The sequence below is a fragment of the Sinocyclocheilus rhinocerous genome, unplaced genomic scaffold (genome assembly GCF_001515625.1).
Source record: "Sinocyclocheilus rhinocerous isolate Xijiao unplaced genomic scaffold, SAMN03320098_v1.1 scaffold1426, whole genome shotgun sequence".
Lineage (NCBI taxonomy): Eukaryota > Metazoa > Chordata > Actinopteri > Cypriniformes > Cyprinidae > Sinocyclocheilus > Sinocyclocheilus rhinocerous.
In genome coordinates, this window is record NW_015630392.1 from 206,002 (window position 1) to 226,067 (window position 20,066).

The following is a 20,066-nucleotide window of genomic DNA, read 5'->3' on the forward strand; positions in this document are numbered from 1 at the left end:
AATTGAAATGGAATCGAGATCGCGATTCGACAGAAGCTGGAATCGAGATCGCGATTCGACAGAAGCTGGAATCGAGATCGCGATTCGACAGAAGCTGGAATCGAGATTGCGATTCGACAGAAGCTGCGATTGTCATGCGTATCTTTCAGTGAAGCACGGTTCTGTGATCAGCAGTAAATCTCCATCCAAAGGCCAGAGGGCGCTCTCGCGCTGAAACTCCAAATACGCCTCGCAGAAGAAACCCAGGAAATGCCTATTGCTGCAGCTGAATAAACAGAAGATTCAGCTGCTTTCATTGATTCAACGTGACTAATAAAACACACGACTACGGCAATATGTGGTTTATCTGAGTTCTTCTTATTATAATTTTCATTACAATAAAGTATATTTATAATGCAATGCCTTTATCACTGCTTAGATACTATGAAATATGTTGCGTGCCTTATTCTGTGTAAGAAGCCACATCATCTCACAGAAGGATTTATTTCAAACACTCGACTGACGTTATGAAGTGAGTTTGGAGTAAAAATATGTTATTAAATGTGGTATTTTCACATGCTTTCAGATGGAGCAGCATTTACTTCACAGAGCCGTAGTTCACTGAGAAGCTATGCAAACAGCTGTCATTATCGCAAACGATTTCAGAATTTTTTTGCGTAACTTGTCAGTGAACTACGGCTATGTGTAGTAAATACTGCTCCATCTGAAAGCACGTGATGATGATTTCCTGCTGATTACAGAACCGGCTTTTTAAACAAAATGCGCATGACAATCGCATTTGATTAATCGTGCAGCCCTACTACATACTGCAGTTTATTCTGGCCCAGAACTTGCCACTTAGACAGCAAGAGACCATCTGACCAAAATAAAACATTCAACCACAGTTTTTGTTTTTACGCGTTGTTTAGCATTGGGTTAATCTGAAATAGATCATATAACAATAATAGAGTGGTGTGAAAAATTACAGTAAACACAAAAATGTAACATTCTGCCCATACAGAAGTAGTAAAGATAAAAACAAGTTAAACGTTTTTTTTTTTAGATTTGATGCCACCAATCTTGAAAATGTTGACAAAACCTGTGATGATTTAATAGACGAAAGCGTTCACTGTATCAACCCTGCGCTTTGGAAATACAACCGTTTCCATGCAGAGAGATCAAAGAAAAGATATATGTGCCCTTGAATTGCATAAAGTTTCACATTAGCTTCAAAGTCTGCAGGTGGAAGAATCAATTTATGTATTATAAAAATTGCATTCTCAAACATAAAGGTGCGTGTGCAACAGGAATGTATCTCCGAGTGGATTGTTATGGCGGAACGGATTCACACACAAAGAAGAGTAACGCTCCTGGTGTGCAGTGTTGACACATTGTTGGCTTATCTGCAGGATTGCTACCATAAATAAATGTAGAGGTGTTTGACAGCTGATAAGCTTAAAATCACATTTGCACTTGTAGGTCAGTGTGTCTATAGTGCCGTCCACCCATTTACACCCCATATCATTCACCGTTCCGCATGGTTCAAGCTTTTCTGTAGTCAAGACATCAGCCTGCCACAAATAAGGAGCGACTAAACCAATTGGAGTCAAGATCGCTGACTGCATAGGAAACTAGATCTTGCAACGTAATACTATATTGATTTCTTTTTTTTCCTTGAACACACACTCCCACACACACCGCAAGCGCCCCGGTAACCAGAGCATGGCGGCTGGCAGAGGCGATGGGGGAAACAGAAAGTAGCCTGTAAATCCTGTTTACTTTGCGGCGAATCTGTAAAGTGGGATAAGAAGCACAAAGAGCAGTCAGTGGTGCATGACACGCAGACATATGGCAGGGAGAGGCGTCCAGCTGTTCCGCTGTCCTGGGGTTACAGTAATGAGCCGGAGGCTTCATTGAGCAGACTGAAGCCTCATCAATCCCTTTTCACCAGTAAGCCTCAACACTTCCAAACGCCATTCCCGCTCACCTCATCTCAGACACGCGCAGGCACAAACCAGCCTCAGACAAGCCTCCGGAGCATCTGCTTTTAGCATCCTTGACATTATATTCTGTGGCTCAACCCTCTGCTCTTCATGGCCTCTCTAGACGGACCGCAGTTCAACATCAGCTCATGCCAGCTGAATTCCATCAGAAGTCAAGGATCTCTCCGGTAACCAAACCATTGGATTCCAAGACTATGGCACGTTTTGTGGATAAAGGACCGAATTAAAGTAAATATACAAGGACTTGAGGTGGACAAGACCATTTTGGGGGTGATGTGGTGTAATTAAAGATTAGAAATGGTAACCACAAGGTTGATGGTTCGATACCTGCAAGAAGCAAGCCATGAGGTATCACCATTTTGGAACCACATTGCACCGTTCTATGGTGTGAAAGTCACATAAACAAATTCTAAATTTCTTTAGAAACAAACCTAATAAATCTAAGATTCAAAGTCTTTGTTCAAATGCACTGAACTGAAATTAAATTGGCCATAGCACGCACTTAATTAGAATCAATTTATCCATTTCTCTTCTCTTGAAGGTCTATAAACCTTCAAATTTTTCAAAACAATATTTCAACAAACTTGCTTTTCCAGTTTGTTGCATAAAAATGTTTGAATTTCAATTTACTTTAATTGTACTATTTCCTTACATTCATGTTCAAAATGAGGTTCTATATCCTGTTTGCTAACACCATTCAAATTCAAATTAAATAGGAATCAGAAATAATTCAGGGTGCTTAAAGACTAGCCCTTAATGGTGGAACAATATTTTTTATATATATAAATTAATACTTTTACTCAGCAAGGATTCCAAATTGATCAAAAGTAAAGACATTTATAATGTTACAAAAAAGTATATAAATGCTTTTGAGCTTTCTATTCATCATAGAATCCTGAAAGTAAAAATTACCACAGTTTCCACAAAAATATTAACCAGAAAAATGTTTTGATAATAAGAAATAAGAAAAACATTGATAATAATAAGAAGTATTTCTAGAGAACCAAATGAGCATATTAGAATGATTTCATTCCATCATGTGACAATGAAAACTGGATTAATGACTGCTGAAAATTCAGCTCTGCCACCACAGGAATGAAATAAAATTATATTAAAGGGGACATAACACAGTTTCTGCCAATCTCATGTTAATCTTGAGTACCTACAGAGAAGTATTGCATCCTTCACATCTCCGAAGGGTCTTTAGTTTTATCAGATTTATAAAAGACAGATACAGCTTTACGCTTCTCTCTGAAAACAGTCGAGCTCCTGGAGGCGTGCCGTGGGCGGAGCTAAAGAGTCACAAGCACATAAAGCTTTTGCGTACCGATCGTCTGCAAGCAGTGACATGTGACATCAACATGAACCAAACATGAACAAAAACTTAATTGACTTAAATTTTATTTAATTTGTTTATAAAACATTTCGGCACCGAAATGCAGAGAACAAACAAACACACTTGCACTACTCCATTGCTGCCCCAGAGAAACAAACTGCATCCTGTTCCCTTAACACCGGTTTCTTTGGGAAGCTGAACAAGGTTATCTTTCCCTCATAACCAAAAACACACTTCTTTGGTGACAGTTGATTTCGTGGTCTAAACACAAAATTACAATTCCTTCTCGAGCAAGTCTTGTGCAGTGCTGCCGACAACTTACCCAAAAGAAGCACTTTGATGGGCTGCTCTTGCTCTCGCTCTGTTTGCGGTGTGTGCACACTCTTCCTAGAGAAGTGCCCATACAAGGAATTCTGCCCTTTATGACGTCATACAGGGCCTAGGGATGTAACGATTACCGGTTTGACGATAAATCATGATAAAATTCCCCACGGTTAGTATTACCGTTTCATCTTTTAATTATCATTAAAGCCGTATTAGATTACCGCGATTTGAACAACTCGCGATAAATAAATACTGTCCAGCATAAAGCACAGTTTTAAGTAACAGTCTCACGTGCGCACAGCACAGCACAGCACAGCAGAGTGTATTTTGAATTCTATCGATTTTGTTTACTTTACATCTGAATAAATCTATGTAATTTTCATTCCGTTACATCCCTAACAGGGCCGTACTCTTTCCGAAACTTATACGAACCCTGAAGAAGTGTCTTTGGCACAGAAATACTCCGTCATACGTCCGACTTGTTTTTTGAAACTTTGGTCATGTTTAGCATGAGAATCCAACTCATTAACAGTGTAAATAAGTCAGAATGCATGAAATAGCATTAGACCTCTCCTTTAAAATCAGTTATTTTAAATTGTAATAATATTACTTTTTCTACTGGTTTTTGATCAAATAAATGCAGCCTTGGTGACCCTAAACTACCCAAAACTTTTGTAAGGTAGTGTATATCTAAAATATAGAATATTTGTGAGAATATTGGTTTGCATTTTGAGGTAAAATATTGCAATACTATGAAATATTATTCCCCCCCCCCCCCCACAAACTTTTGAAAGGTAGTGTATATCTAAAAAATAGAATATTTATGAGAATATTGGTTGATATTTTGAGGTAAAATATTGCAATACTATGAAATATGATTTTTCCCCCAACCACAATCCTGTATGTCATGGACGATAAACTTTGAAAGTGTGGTAATTACAACTGCAAACAGCATGCAAACCACAGCACAAGCAAAACAACAATCCCAGCGTACTTTCCTTGAGAATCCCACAGTTAAGCCTCTCCGACATGCACTTCACAGCTGGTGGATACTAAACTCAACTGAGCTCATCTAAAAATCCCATCCACAATCCCACCATCCTCCCCCCCATTCACAGAGAGAAGCATCACAACATTATCTTATTAACCTCGCAAAACTTCTCTCAAACATTCTCAACATGGCCAAATAATTTACATGCTGGACTTGCTGGTGGTAGCATATGCTTAACGCGCTGGGTGCGTTGCCAAAGAAAATGGAGTGGTCATTATCATTCTTAATAGCATTTTGGGTTAAATCGATGTAGTTTTAATTGCAGCTGCAATCTACAAGTGTCCCATGACACAATGAGACTGCTTCTGCTGCTAGAGGACAGTGGAAGGGAACTTAAATCTTGTTTTAGTTGGGGATGGCATGGTGGGGTTGGGGGTTAAAGGCAATCCCTAATATTTCCAATGTGTATACACATACACATTTATCAAAAAAAATAAACTTAAAAAGCTATTATTCATATGCACTAAATATGAAACAAGTTCTTTTTGAAGTTCTCCAAGTCTATTAATATGCAATAGTTGTACAGCAAATCATAAACAGTTCACCCAAAACAAATATGTCATCATTTACTCAAGGCAGAATGTCACAATTCACTTTCACTTTATGGAGAAAGATGCACTGAATAGTGACAGGCCGCCCAAAATCTCTTTTGAGTTCCAATAAGGAAAAAATTAAGTCAAAAAGATCTTGATAAATATGAGGGTGAGAAAATATTGACAGAATTCTCAATTTTGAGTGACCAGTCCCTGTAAGAGTTGCAAACGATTCTCTTGTTCTCAACACTTTATCCTGACAGGTACAATTTCTAGTGTCATTTACTTCTTTCTATAGGTGTGAACGCACAGTGTTACAAGTTTTAAGAAGTAGCAAATACACAATACAGGCAACCCATTAATAGTAAGTCTTACATTTTCAGGAGGATGTTATACAAGCACCAATATTCATTATATTATGTTGACGTCATTCATGCGCTGCTGTCACATATTGATCTCAAACTGACCTCTTTGCACAAGGCTACACGTAACTTTTGTGTGTGTGCGCGCGCTTTTCTGGCCTTAATGTGGCCTGATGATGCTGCAGCGTAAAACAGTAGAAAAACTATTCCTATAAACACAGATCGGTTTAATGACACGCAATATACTTGTCTTACCCGGAGAGTAAAGCTTGGCGAGCTGTCGGGCCCCGGCATGCTGCGGTCCCCAGCGAGGCACGGTGCTGCGAGCAGCCGCCCCATGTTCATTCCCGTTCGGATCCTCCTCTGCCATAGACCGCTGCCTGATCTCCGTCTCTGACAGTAACGCCGTAGCCATGGCCCCTTATGATGGCCAGTTTTCAGAGAAAATGCATTAATAATGACGTTGTATCGTGCATTTAGTAACTAATACACAGGGGTTTAGGTTTAGCGCTGAATGACACACCTTTCCTAGTAAGCCCACTGAGGTTCCTACTTTAGTGAAACACACCCGGAACTAAAATACACACGAACTGCCTGTCTGATACTTCGCTACAAAAACAGACATATTGTAATAATTATTATTTACCTTGTTTCATCTCATGAGCTAAATGGTTGATAAATATTGTTCCCCACAGGGCGTCCGAGCCAGGTCTTTAAACTGCCCGATAGCCTGAATAAAGTGAATATTTGGGGAAACTTTTCTTGCGCTCTCTGGTGTGGAGTGTTCTTAGGGACAGTCGTAAAATGTATGTTTGTCTTGTGACGCGAAACAATCGTTACAATCACTGGCTGTTAATTAATGATTAATATAATTAACAAAACGACATTATATTTTAAATGTTTACTAACGGGTATGATTGTGTGTGCTTTTATAGGTATTGTCCATTAAATGTTATGATCGTACAAAAATGCGCGGTATTTTATTGATGGTCCCTAACAGCTCATGCGAGTCTATCATGAGACTTTGACACGCTGATAAGGGAAACAAGCGTCTTGAAGCGAAATTGATTGAGTACACATGACTACTGTACTACCTGTTGATACGAAACAGATAAGATAATCATATTATCTCATGTTTATGTTAATCTGTTTGATTATGTGGTACTGCAACACTCACAGACACAATATAATACAAAACAATAATACAAATTATATCACTGTATATTAAAATATTTTTTTCAGTTTTTGTCGGATAATATAATATAAAAAATAAAAACACTAATATATCATTTATAACGGTATGTGAAAAAAAATATTAATTGTATACAACACACACATGCTTACATGAAATTGAGAAGATAATTTTTTAACTTGCTAGCTAATGATCCGTTAAGCATTATATAATGTGGTAATGTTGGTGAATTTTCTTAATGAAAGTAATTATAAAGTGTTTTAGAGAAAATCTATCTTGTCATATTGAGAGTACTTGGGATGCTGAGCGTCTGTGTGGGGGTCTGTAAAACCCTCTGAGGCTGTGAAGATTGGCAATGCCTAGACACACAGATAGATTGGTTAACTGATTGACTAACAGTTCAGTGAAGTACAGTACAACTGAAATACCAGTAGCCTAGTTAAGCGTATCTTTCAGTAGTATTGGGTATTTGTGGATGAATCATAAAATCACATTCTAGTTTTCAAGTATTTAGGAGTTACTCAGATGGTGTGCTGAACCCTGGTTCCCAAGCGGACAGGTTCAGAGGCCCGTAGTGTATCGATGCGTTCCGATGGCTGATTTCTGGGAACAGCACCGACCTTCTGTCCGGCTCAAGTTATGAGACTCAGAGGCCGAACCAGCTGCTTAAACACATGGATGCAATTAAAGCAGAAACTGCAGTGGTAAAAGAAGAAACACTACTTTAAATAGATGTTTCTGCCCTTATCCAGTGAGTCACAGGCATTAAATCATCTGATGATCAGTGTTGGGTTTTTCCCTACTTACAGCAATCATAACGCTAAATAAACAGGGGAATTTGCATAATATTTAGTTCTGCATTATATATATATACATATATATATATATGCAAGATAAAATCTTGTGAATCTGATGAATACATTTGATGCATTATACCAATGACAGTTGACATTTTCCCATGACTTTCAGATCTGTCATATTTTACAGTTGAATTGAATTTTTGCAAGCAGTGTTATAATCAGCAGGTCACATAATTTCACATTATTCTGTCCACTCTGGACAACAGTGTGGCTGATTCTGATTTCTGTATATTTCATGTTTTAATTTTATGTCACAATATTATAAAACACCACATATAATTGGCAAAGCCTCGAGTCTTTGATTCAGATCCTCTTGTACGAAGTTAAACACTATGAAAGCAGCATGAATCATGATTTGTGATGCAATATGGACTCACTGTTCTCCCCTGCAGATGAATCATAGACTTGAATGTGTATAAAATTCATTAAATTCATTCATTAAGTTGTTACCATGTTAACATGTACAATAATATCCACTGCAAATATTTCCATTATTATTTATTGATATCTCTTAATGTAAAAATAAACTAAGCCTGCGTTAAGCATGCGTTCACACCCATCCAAGAGTTTTCATTAGGGTCACAATACGTTTTTTAAATGCACATTATCTGTGTTTTATGAGCAGCATTACTGTAGCTCACATATATTTATTGTTAAATAGAAAGCATGACAAGAAGAATAGAGCTCACACGGCATCAGGGGAACAGAGCCACTCTAAGGAGTTCAGCTGCTTCAATACGCTTTATCTGCGCTTTGAAAGAACACTCACTTCAGATGCATGGATTCCCTTTATTCATGATTTATTTATTTGTTTATTTTCAACTGTACTAGTTTATTGCAATCTGGTTAATTCACATTTAAAAAGCAGACATCATCCAGTTGCACTGAAATCAATGATATTCATTTTTACAACATCCATAAGGCCCATGTACTGGAAAATCCAATCAAAACCATTATGTTTTTGATTTTTTTTCTTTATATGTTTTTTTTGTCTTTTTACTGTAATTAGAAAAAAGAAAATATATAACAATAATAATAGAAAGGAAAAATATTACGACTGGCAAGCAATCACAGCACAGCACAAGTACCTATTTACTGCAAGAAATAAATGGTACAAATAAATCAACAAATAAAAAGGGCTGAGAATATATGCATTGAAAAAGAACAAAATTGGCACATATGAAGTTTGATACATGAAGCAACAGAGGACAAGATATGTATTTCTAGAGATTAAAATCAGGCAGAGGGTGTCTTTTCCTTCCAATATTTTTTTGTTTACATCTTTTGTCCCCAAAAAAATCAAGAAAAACCGAAAAAGCAAACGGGGAGAAAATAAAGAACACACAACCAGGAAGAAGGGACGATAAAAAATACTGCACGTAGAATACCTTTTTCTCTCCATCTCCTTTTTTCCTCTCCTTTTCTTTTTTAATAGCATATCCCATTAATATTCATTCCCCACCGTTCGTAATAGCTGCGCCTGGTGGCGGAATCGTTAGAGTTTTACAAGAAATGATAAGCTACGTGCCCACACCTCCACCCGTCTCCTTCGCTCTCTCCCTCTATCCATCTCTCTTTCCATTTACCCACCAGGCCTGTCCGTCCATCTCAAGGCTAGCAGCCCCACTTTGAGCAGCCACGAGCGAACACCTTCCTTTCTTCCCATTTTCTTTCTTCTCCACACCCTCCCATTAAATATTGTGCACATGTGCACTTGCGATCCCATTCATCTACCCACGCACACACGCACTGTACTTCCGCACCGGGCAGAGAAACACAACATTCGTCCCCCGTTTTATTCTGGAGTTCTCTGTTTCTAATGCAAAAGCACTGATTTGTTTATTCTGGAGTATTTGATTCATGTTTATGAATCTTTTAAATCAGCACAATTCTATGGACTCCTGAGAACAGAACATACATTTATAATAACATATCAAATCTCTCCGTATTGAAGTGTAGAAGAAAAGTAGGAGAGAAAACAGTTTTGTGTCAAATTACACTCTTAAAAAACAAAGGTTCCAAAAGGGTGTTTGCAGGAGCAATGCCGTAGAAGAACCATGTTTCAGTGAACAGTTCTTAAAATAAAATTTTTTTTTAGTATAAGGAACATTTTAATAATTTAAAGAAGCTTTTTTTTTTCCAATATAAAGAACCCTTTTGTACAATATAAAGGGCCCATGGATGTTAAAGGTTCCTCATGGAACCATAGATGCCAATAAAAACACTTTATTTTTAAGAATGTACACTTTGAAAAATTGTAGAAACAATTTTCATTCACAATTTAACAATTAATGACAAAAGAAATGGCAAGTAACACGTTGAATTAAACATAAATAGATCAATCAGCCGTTGCGTGAAGGGTTAAACAGGAGCAGATATGCACAGGCTAAATGGTTATTGTGTTGCCGTGGTCTCTTGGCAGCCCTGCTTTTCCGCATGCTTTTCCCTGGACCATAAACCCAATTCCCAGAGAAGAGCCGGCAATCATCCCACTTTCCCTCTCAAAGCTCCTTTCCAAGATTAATCTCTCCAAGAGAGATAGGCTGTGTTTTTATGCCCCGATATAAAAAAAATGGAAATGGGGAGACAAATCTGTAGGATTAAGCATGGTTTTTCGTTGATAAATACTCATTCTTCGTTCTCTTATCTTAGTGCACATATTTTGCAAATGATTGCTGGCGAAAGGGGATGGGCAGTTCCATCCGAGGAAGGCCAAACCACTGAGTCTTAAAACCCCGGACCGAATCAATGGCAGCCTGTCAGGGGATGCGCGTCTCGTGTCCTCCTTCTCTTTCCATCCCGGCCTCTCTCTCTTTTCCCGCCCCTCCTGCGTGGAACAGAGAGGAGACGCGCACGAGGAGGGCTCTTGAACGAGGAGACGTATCTCTCCGGGAGCCACTGACCCCATTATGAGAGCAAAGCAATTCTCCTTTTGCATTCCGCTGCCTGTGCTGCCACCCCCCTTCCAGCAGAGGCCAGCCTTGTCTATGTCTCGCTCTGAGCTCTGCCGGAGAGGAGAACGAGACGGAGGTGCACATCGGACAAAACCCAAACATATTGCAAATCATTTGTCCTCATCATCAAGCACCTGTTCCACATATTGGAATTACAACAAAACGGAACAGGAAAAAGCGACGGCATGGTGAAATAATCCTGGGACTCACATGACAATGAGCAATGAGTCAATACGGCGTACCTGCCCGCATTGTCACACGTGCACATGTCAAGAGCAACTAACGACCCAATTTACCCAAACCTGCCTTAGCTGAGTCCCCAAGAATATGCTGCTGCTCAATCAATTATCAGTTATTCCCCACAAAGCCAATCCCCCTCCAAACTCAATCTCCACCTGCTGCAGAGCCAAATGCAACTCAGCCGTTGTCATAATATACCTGATACCACGACTCAATGTGAGACCAGATTAACATCTGGGTCGCCTATCTTTTCATTTACGCTGATGATCATGACAACAAAAACAATAATAATCACAACAATAATAAAAGTAATAATAATCTCATGCCATTTAATCTCAGTTCATTCAGTACTGGCACTGATCAAGTCTTCGTGACTTGTTTTTGACGTCTTAAATTCAGAATAAATGACTACACGTTGTAAAACAGACTGTTTCATTCCTGGTTTCTGATTGGTCAGTACAGAGTTCCAGTTAAAACACAAATACAGTGTCAGACTCTAACTTTAGTCATGTCCCGAAACCATTCTCACTCTCTCACCCTTACTTTCCTGTCTACACTATACTCTCCTATAACAATAAAGGCAAAAAACCCAAAATATGTATAAATCCTCTATCAAATAAATAATAAAAAAAATAAAAAAATACAATTCTTACAATAAAAATACATAATTATGAATATATACTCAATAATCAAAGATACTATAATTTTATGATTATGTATTTTATCATTTGTTTGTATATTTATATATATTTTCATCATTTTTAAATTATAAACAAAAAAAATTATATATATATAATTTGAAATTTAATTGAATTTAAAATAAAATGTTACAATTTTTTGTAACAAAAGCCTAAATTATAAAGTAATATAAATTGTTTTTATACAATTTTTTTTAAATAAAATTACATAATTAAAAGTACACAATGTACACTACAGTTTATAACCTGCAATATATACACTTACTGTGTGTGTTTGTGTATACTGTGTATATATTCAAAATGTTTACCAGAGCGAATTTGTTTTAAAATACTGTTGCATTCTTGGTTTTGATTTCAAATGATGCATAAATGAGAGCAAGTTAAGATTGGAGTGTCTGCATTTGAGACAGAGAAAGAGGAAGTGTGTGTGATTAAGTGTGTGTGTATGGTCTCCCCCAGGTTGTCAGGGCTGTGTGGAGCTGTATTGATTTGGAGGTGGAGGGACAGAGAGGCAGTGTTGTTCCCTGGGGTCTAGGGTTACACCAGCACTGCAGTGGCCTGATGGAAACTGCACAGTAGGACTGGAGGGGTGCGGGGAGCCCGACCTAACATACAGTACACAACATCCTTCATACACACGCATAGATCCTTCTCTAAAACAAAAGACATGCGCTCAGACTCCCCAGCGCACACATGCCTACGTACGTACCTCACATAAACACACACACACGGCACTAGCCACAATCAACACCCACCGCTCGGCTTATTTCATGATCTCTGGCATATACGAGCCACTGTGGTATCATACATCTACTCTGTCTAATCACACACACCCTTATAAACGCAACACACTGTCGCACTTCAGCTGTCCAGATTGCACACGCACACACTTACACACCCCAGCACATCTATTTCCATCGCTCCGATATCTCTCTTGAAAGATGGCAGCTGATGTGTGGGCGATCAAACCAGCAACACTTGTTTAAATTAGTTAATCAGTGTGTTGGAACAAACACATTTTCGGGCCGGTCGCAGTTTGTTCTCTTCATCCGAGCGCGTCGTCGGGGGCAGCGCTATTGATTAAGCCACAGGCGATCGATCGCCAGAATGGTGTGTGTCTCTGAATCTGATAATGACTCGCAATATGACATCAGAGCAATGCAGCTGTAATTGATATATTCTTGAAGGGGGGAAGTTAGAGCGAGAGAGGTGGGGAATACAGACGAAGGCTGTTTAAACAGTCATGGTTGAGCTGCGACTGAACGCACCAAAACATGTGCATAGACGCATTCACTGTAATCAGTGTCGTATCAGTTGCATGCCACTATACTTTTGTACGAGAACTTGAAGAGCTTGCAAACACGCACACGACTTGCTCATGTGTCAAGCGCCGTTGTTGCAACAGAAATGCGACAACTTCCTCTTGATTTCAAGTGCAGTTTTAGAAGCTCATTGTAGTTTTATTCGTATACCTGAACGCCGCACCACCGTCGCTGCAACACGAGGGCACAGCGTAATGTGCAGGACAGCCTCTTTTCTCTTTCCCCCTTGGCTTGGCGACGGAGCAGGGGGAGGCGGTGCGGTGGGCAGAACAGCCCCTGCGAGCTCAGTCAATATCTACGCTGTCATTGTTTTCCTAAACTGGTTATAAAAGAGAGGCTAAATCCTGCGGAGCTGTGCACTCCTGGGAAATATGGCCCAGTCACATTACTGATGCAGTGACTGCGAGACTGCTGCACTCACCGAGGGGGAGGAGGAGGAGGGGGGAGAGAGAAGGGGGAAGCGGTGGGGAGATAAAGATAAAGGAAAATCAAATCTACGTTTCCCTACACAGCCTCTTTTCTCACACAGAGCATGCACATACAGCCGGACCGAGCTGCTGTCATGTCTCTTTCAATCAGGGCTGTTCGTGTGTGCGAGTGTGTGTGTGCCGCAGGGCCCCTGGCTCCGGGCTCCGTGGTGCCCCCTGGGGACGGTGCAGTGTCAGTAAAACTCTAATGTGTTGGCTCGTTCTGCAAGAGTGAACAGAGCAATAGAGAGAAAAGAGTGTTGCTGGGGTGGCCGTTCTGTCAGTAAACTGTTTTTCGTAACAGGATTCTTTGGAATTACTGACGTCTCTGAGTTGACCTCAGAACAGCGGAAAGCGGCAGCTCCCCAGCAAATCGCACACAAAAACACATGAGCTATATAATTCAGAACAAAAATTATATGACATGTTTATATCATAATAATGTCTTTATTTCAAATACATTACTAGAAACAAGTTATATATTTTAATTATTTGTTCGGTATATATATAATTGATACATTTTTATAAATATATTTTGAATTTAAATTGTAATTATTTACATTTATTATTTTATTATAACACTACATATAAATAAATTCTTGACTATTAATGGTTCCATTTTTCATTAATGTTTTATTTTTAGTTTAAATCTTTTATTTATATCATTATTATAAAATAAAATATTTATAAAATCAAAAAGTAATAAGATTATTCAGATAAGTCTCGTATCAGTGCAATATATATTATTCATCTATATATTATAATAGAGAAAAACTGAAGAGGAAGAGAAAGACTCACTCTGCACTACACACTGTATTACTGTATCTAGATACTCACTCACACACACACAAATGAACAGACAGTGTGTCTCTGCGCTATCGGCTTTATAAAGTGCTCTCTGCCGAGTCTGTCTGCTGTCTGTATGGCTAAACACAGACACGGAGAGGAAATACTGAAGCTGATAGAAAAAGAGATGAGAAGGGGGTTTAAAAGGAAAGAGAGCGGGATCATGAATAAGAAAGACAGAAAGAGAGAGCGTAAAGTTGTCAAAAAGAGAGAGCGTGAATGAGTACGAGAGAAAGAGAGAGAGGTGGGGGGGGTTAGAGAGTGCAGCTTTGCTCTTAGGACGCTAGTCTGTCCCTCTCTGCCCCGTTTTTAACACAAAATGAAAAATCACCTTTGCCGCCTGGTGCACTTTAGAGTAGCTTATTTTTAGACCCGCTTGACAGTCTTCCAATGGCCGGAGACTAGCAGATGGGCTGTCTTAAAGCTTCACATGCTCCCAGCTCTCACCTCCCAGAGACAGGAAACTCACTTGGGAGTGTGCTACAAATAAATGCCCCCCTGCCCTGCCCCTGGATTCCCTCATCCCTCCCCTCTTCCCACCTACTCACACCATTCTCCACCCAGATAGTGCCTGTCCCTGAATTTAGCACCTTCCCTGCAACTACGTTCTGCTGTACTGAAGTGCACTACACTCACGTCACTATCCAAATGCTCTCCTCTTTCTGGCCTGACCAGGACTGGAGGCATATGTGTGAATCTGAATGAAAAGTAAACATAAATATGCTTATGATAGATGACCTACAAATTAGCTCCCACTAAGCCAAGGTGTACTATTACTAATAAATACTACATTTAGTAAAAATACTAAAAATAATACATTTATTTTATTATTCTTTTATTTACTTGAAGGACGCAAACCAAAAAAAAAAAATTATAAAAATGTTTTTAAAAGATAAATAAAGAGAGCTTCACATTATGTAACGTTAATATTATAAAAAATAACAGCGATTCATTTGATTATATAAACCGTGTTGGAAGCCATTATATGCAAATAACCAATACAAGATACAGTATATGTGCACCTCTCAAATATTACATCAATAATAGCGGCAAAATCACCAATTAAAAACACCTGTTCACACTTTCAGATGTGGTTCATTTGGGATCATAAACTTTCTTTTTGTCTTGAGCAACGTGGAGAGAAAAATCCAGGTGATATCAGTCAAAATCGTTTTGTTCTCTCTGAAAGGAACAGAGGGAGTGATTCCACTATGACTGACCTCCTTTGACCTCTGTGCTCCAGGGCGGCCTCCTCACATTCATCACACACACACACACGGTCATATACCCCACCATCACACATGCTCTGTTTACACTTATACATACTGTATATCCGACATCGGTACATCTCTGTCAACACCAGGTTGTCAAATAAATACTAAATGTACAGGGGATTAATTATACAGCGATGATGTACATAAGCAACTCGATGATGTAATCTTCAGCAACAGAGTAGAGCTGGCTCTAAAAGTCAACATACGATGTCGGCTGTCTATAACATTTGACACATTCTGCAGGCATCAAATAGCGGCGCATGACTGGCATACAGACGGACCCTTATAAATACCATTGCAACCATCGTTTGCAGTAATACATGTACACTACTGTTAAAAAAATGTACAGTCTTTTTGTTGTTGAAGAAATTAAAACTTTTATTCAGCAATGATGCATTAAATTGATCAAAAATCACAGTAAATGCTGTTATTTGAACTTTCTTTTCATCAAAGAATCCTCAAAACAGCTGTTTCAGCAATGTTAATAATAATAGAGCACCAAATCAGCAGCATATTAAAATGATTTATAAAGAATCATGTGACACTAAAGACTGGCGCAATGGCTGCTGAAAATTCAGCTTTGCCATCACAGGAATAAATTACATTTTAAAATATATTTGTATGAAATAATTGTAATAACATTTCACCATATTACTGTTTCCACAGTTTTTTAATCCAATAACTGCAGCATAAGAGACATTAATTCTTCATGATTTAATTCCTGATGGATAAATTGTCCTATTAATTTATCTCATTGAATATTCTTTTCACCCAAAAAACATTTTTATGGAAGTTAAATTTGTTGAAAATACAATTTCATGTAAGCAATGGTGGCTAAGACCAGGTTGAATTGCGTTTACTATGAATTTTGACAACTACGGTTGCCACTGTAAATGTTGTCCTTTTGTTTCTCATTTCTCTAACATAAAATTTCACACATTCCGCAGGCATCAAACAACAATGCACAGACAGACTACATACTAAAACAACACGCATGCATGCACAAGCCCATACGGACATACACACACAGTTGTGCGTTCGTGAGATCTGTGGAGTGTGGAGGTCCGAATATTAGATGAGCTCGGTGGCCTCAGTAGAGCCGTGTCATGGGCAATAGCACTGCGCTATGCTAACACTAGGCTACGCTACGCTAGCTGTGTTCTGCCACTCAGAGATGCACTCAAAGTACACACACTCTCTTTCCATGTCATAGCCTCACTAAAACCCTCTCTGCTTCCCCTCAGGGAGGAGGTTTTGACTCCAAAGCAGCCCTAAACTAAGACAGAGAGAGAAAAAGCATTACGCGGTGAACAATGCAGCATGCAGAGAGAGAGAGAGAGACAGAGGGCTAGTAGTGAGTGTTATCTACAGCCAGTCAACGTCAACACTTTGTTGTCACAACAATATGTGAGCCTAGCAGGCAGAGTGCGAGTGAGAGCAAGGAGGAAAAGAGAATAGGAGAGTGTGTGAGGTGTGCTGTCAGAGCTGTGTGATTTATAGAGTGTGCTGTCAGACTCCAGCTGCTGAACCAAAGTGTCAGGTTGAGAGAGACCCCTACCAGTGTCTGTGTGTTGAGAGAAAAAATTAGATGGAGAGAATGAGAGAGGAGACAACTTTTTAAAGGCCATATTCTATACTTCTGTAGCATTTTTCCCTATGAAGTCCACTTGTAATGTTAGTGAAGCTTTCTTGAAATCAAAACACTAGCAATTTTGCACTGTACCATTTTAGACAATCTGTCCTACTCTGGTGTGACACAACAAACAATTTCTATGTTCACATCGAACATAAAAATGGGGTATGATGTGACATAAAAAACAGCCAATCAGAACCGTTCTCTCTGTTTGCTTACTCTCACACACTTGTTTTTCCTTGTGGCATGTGAAACATTTGAAATATTTAATATTTGATCATATAAAATATTCTAAACTTCCACAAACAGTCTCTCCTCATTCATATTTAATGATTAATATAAATTAAAAAGCAGTATATAGCACTTTACAGCGACTTGTCTAGTTAGAATTAAACAAACTGTTTGCTACTGTACAAATAAAGTCAAATGACAATAAAGTCAAAAGTCTGACATCACATTGAAAATTTGGGATTTAGTTGATCTGATTTAAAATTGATACAAACCTGAAAATAAACAGTTACAGAACGTTAAAAAAATGTAAATAAATGAATTTAAATAAATTAATAAAGGAATAAAATAAACAAATTTTGGCCTAAAAGGGGTATTTCACTAAAAGTTAAAATTCTGTCATTATTTATTTAACCCGAGACATTTTTCAAAATATCTTCTGTGTTCCACAAAATAAAAAAATAAATAAAAAAAAAGGGAAAAGCCATACAGGTTTGGAACGGCATGAGGGAGTAAATAATGACAGAATCTTCCTTTCTGGGTGAACTATTCCTTTAAGATAAAGTCTTCTCATCTGTTATGCTATGTTAATGAGCGAGGCAAACAGAGTGAAGTATCCACAGTTCTCAAACCCTCCAGATCACAGCTGCGCTCAGTGTGCATGCGTGCGCGTGTGCATCGAGCGTTGAGAGTGTCGAGCAGTGAGAGTCATCTCACCGACAGCGCTTAGACTCATACGTCACTGTCACAGCCACGACAGTTCCAGTCCCGAGCTGGCAACCCGCACGCGAGACAACAACACACACCACGCAGCGCGGAGCTGTAGCGCCACAGCACAACCCTGCTCTACTGTCATATCTGACTGGGGCATGTGCTGTACACACCCCCTCCTTCTTCTGTTGTCTTCACATTTTCATTTCAACTCGCTTTCTCTCATGTTGCGTCTCAACATATCCTTCGCTCTGTCTGTGCATTAAAGGAACAGGCTACCATGAGAGACGGATATGAGACAACGCTTTATAGTGATACCAGTGGACACATCTCGCTTTTTTCCCCATCGCTCTTCCTTACCCTCTCCCCCTCTCATGCCAGTCCCCAAATTATTTAATTTAGCGCAGACACCATATCTCCCTACGTGCCATCCCGCTGAAGTTCTCTCTCCCTCCACGTTCTCCTCCCTTCTTTCCTCCACTTTATAGATTGTTCCAAGCAGGGGTATTTCGTGACAGAATCAGGAGTGTGGGTGGGTTCGCTGAAAAATTTGCAAAAAGGCATTTACTTCATTTTTATCTCAACATAAACACGCACATGCACGCTCGTGGCCCGAAACTGGTATTCAACATTGTAATAAATGAATGCGAATGTGTTGATTTACTCTGAAGATTAGTGCCGCCCCATGGTGAGTGTTTTTGATTTGAATTCGCCAGGCCCGAGCTTTGTTTGAATCTCCGTCTCAGCAAGGGCAAAGCAACAAAACAAATGCAAACAGGTAAACAACTTAAACATGTCCCCTCCGATTCTAGTTTACGCCAATGCCCACCGCCTGGAGAATTTCCATCGAAAACCATGTGGCAATGTAAATCTGTAACACCAAGACACACTTCTTACCCGTTCCCGTTTTGTACTCCAACATCGTACATATTTAGATAACCGAATACATTAGTGAATGGTTTCATTAGTTCATTATCAACTCTTGGCTAAGTTCCTGCTATTCGCCTTATTCTCATATCACGGTGCTAAAGCCATCAGAGAGATCCAAGGCCTAGCACTCTTCATGTCAGAAGGCTCAGCACGTGGCTGCAGACACAGGGATGTCGTGGCCTTCGAGAGGGAGCTGTTCTAAACACAGAGCTCATAGCTTTAGCTGGAGACACTATACTGCAGTCCCCTGATAACCCCTCAACCAGCCAGCCAATCAGCAGCAGGTAAGGTGGATTTGAGGAGCTGTAGGCATGTGTGTGTGTGTTGGGGTTAGGGCTCTGAAGAGAGCCCCCCAGATCCCCATTCTAATAACGTACACTGCCACTCCAGACGCAAGGGCAGCTGGGACACGCACACACACACACTGGCAATAATAAAATTGAGCATCACAATAGAAACCTATATCAATATCTACAGCACACAAAAGCAGATTCAAAGCACAACAGACAAACTCTCCACGTACATTATAAATCTAATATGACACATAATGGAACAGATTCTATGAATGTTTTTAGAGCTTCTACACTTGTATTATGAGCTCCTACACTAGTAATATTATGAAATATTATTACTACTCAAAATAATTGTTTTCTATTTTAATATATTTTGTAATTTATTTCTGTGATGCAAAGCTGAATTTTAGCAGCCATTTCTCTAGTCTTCAGTGTCACATGATTCTTCAGAAATCATTATAATATGTGACCATGGACCACAAAACCAGTCATAAGGGTCAATTTTTTGAAATTGAGATTTATACATTATCTGATAGCCGAATAAATAAGCTTTCCATTGATGCATGGTTTGTTAGGATAGGACAATATTTGGCAGAGATACAACTATTTGAAAATCTGGAATCTGAGGGTGCAAAAAAATCTAAATACTGAGAAAATTGCCTTTAAATTTGTCCAAATGAAGTTCTTAGCAATGCATATTACTAATCAAAAATTAAGTTTTGATATATTTACAGTATGAAATTTACAAAATATCTTCATGGAACATGATCTTTACTTAATATCCTAATGATTTTTGGCATAAAAGAAAAATCGATAATTTTAACCCATAC

General features: G+C 39.0%; 1 protein-coding gene across 1 annotated transcript in view; it reads right to left on the minus strand.

The window, feature by feature from the left end:
- The window catches only part of LOC107740306 (transmembrane protein 189-like), a 33,278-nt gene extending 26,896 nt beyond the window's left edge, over window positions 1-6,382 (minus strand). The window contains exons 1-2 of the mRNA XM_016552687.1: window positions 6,235-6,382; window positions 5,844-6,008 (exon numbers count right to left, since the gene is read on the minus strand). Of these exons, the coding sequence (XP_016408173.1) occupies window positions 5,844-6,008; window positions 6,235-6,244 (175 nt within the window). The 5' untranslated portion in view covers window positions 6,245-6,382. The remainder of the gene's footprint in view (window positions 1-5,843; window positions 6,009-6,234) is intronic.
- Window positions 6,383-20,066: the final 13,684 nt, after the last annotated feature.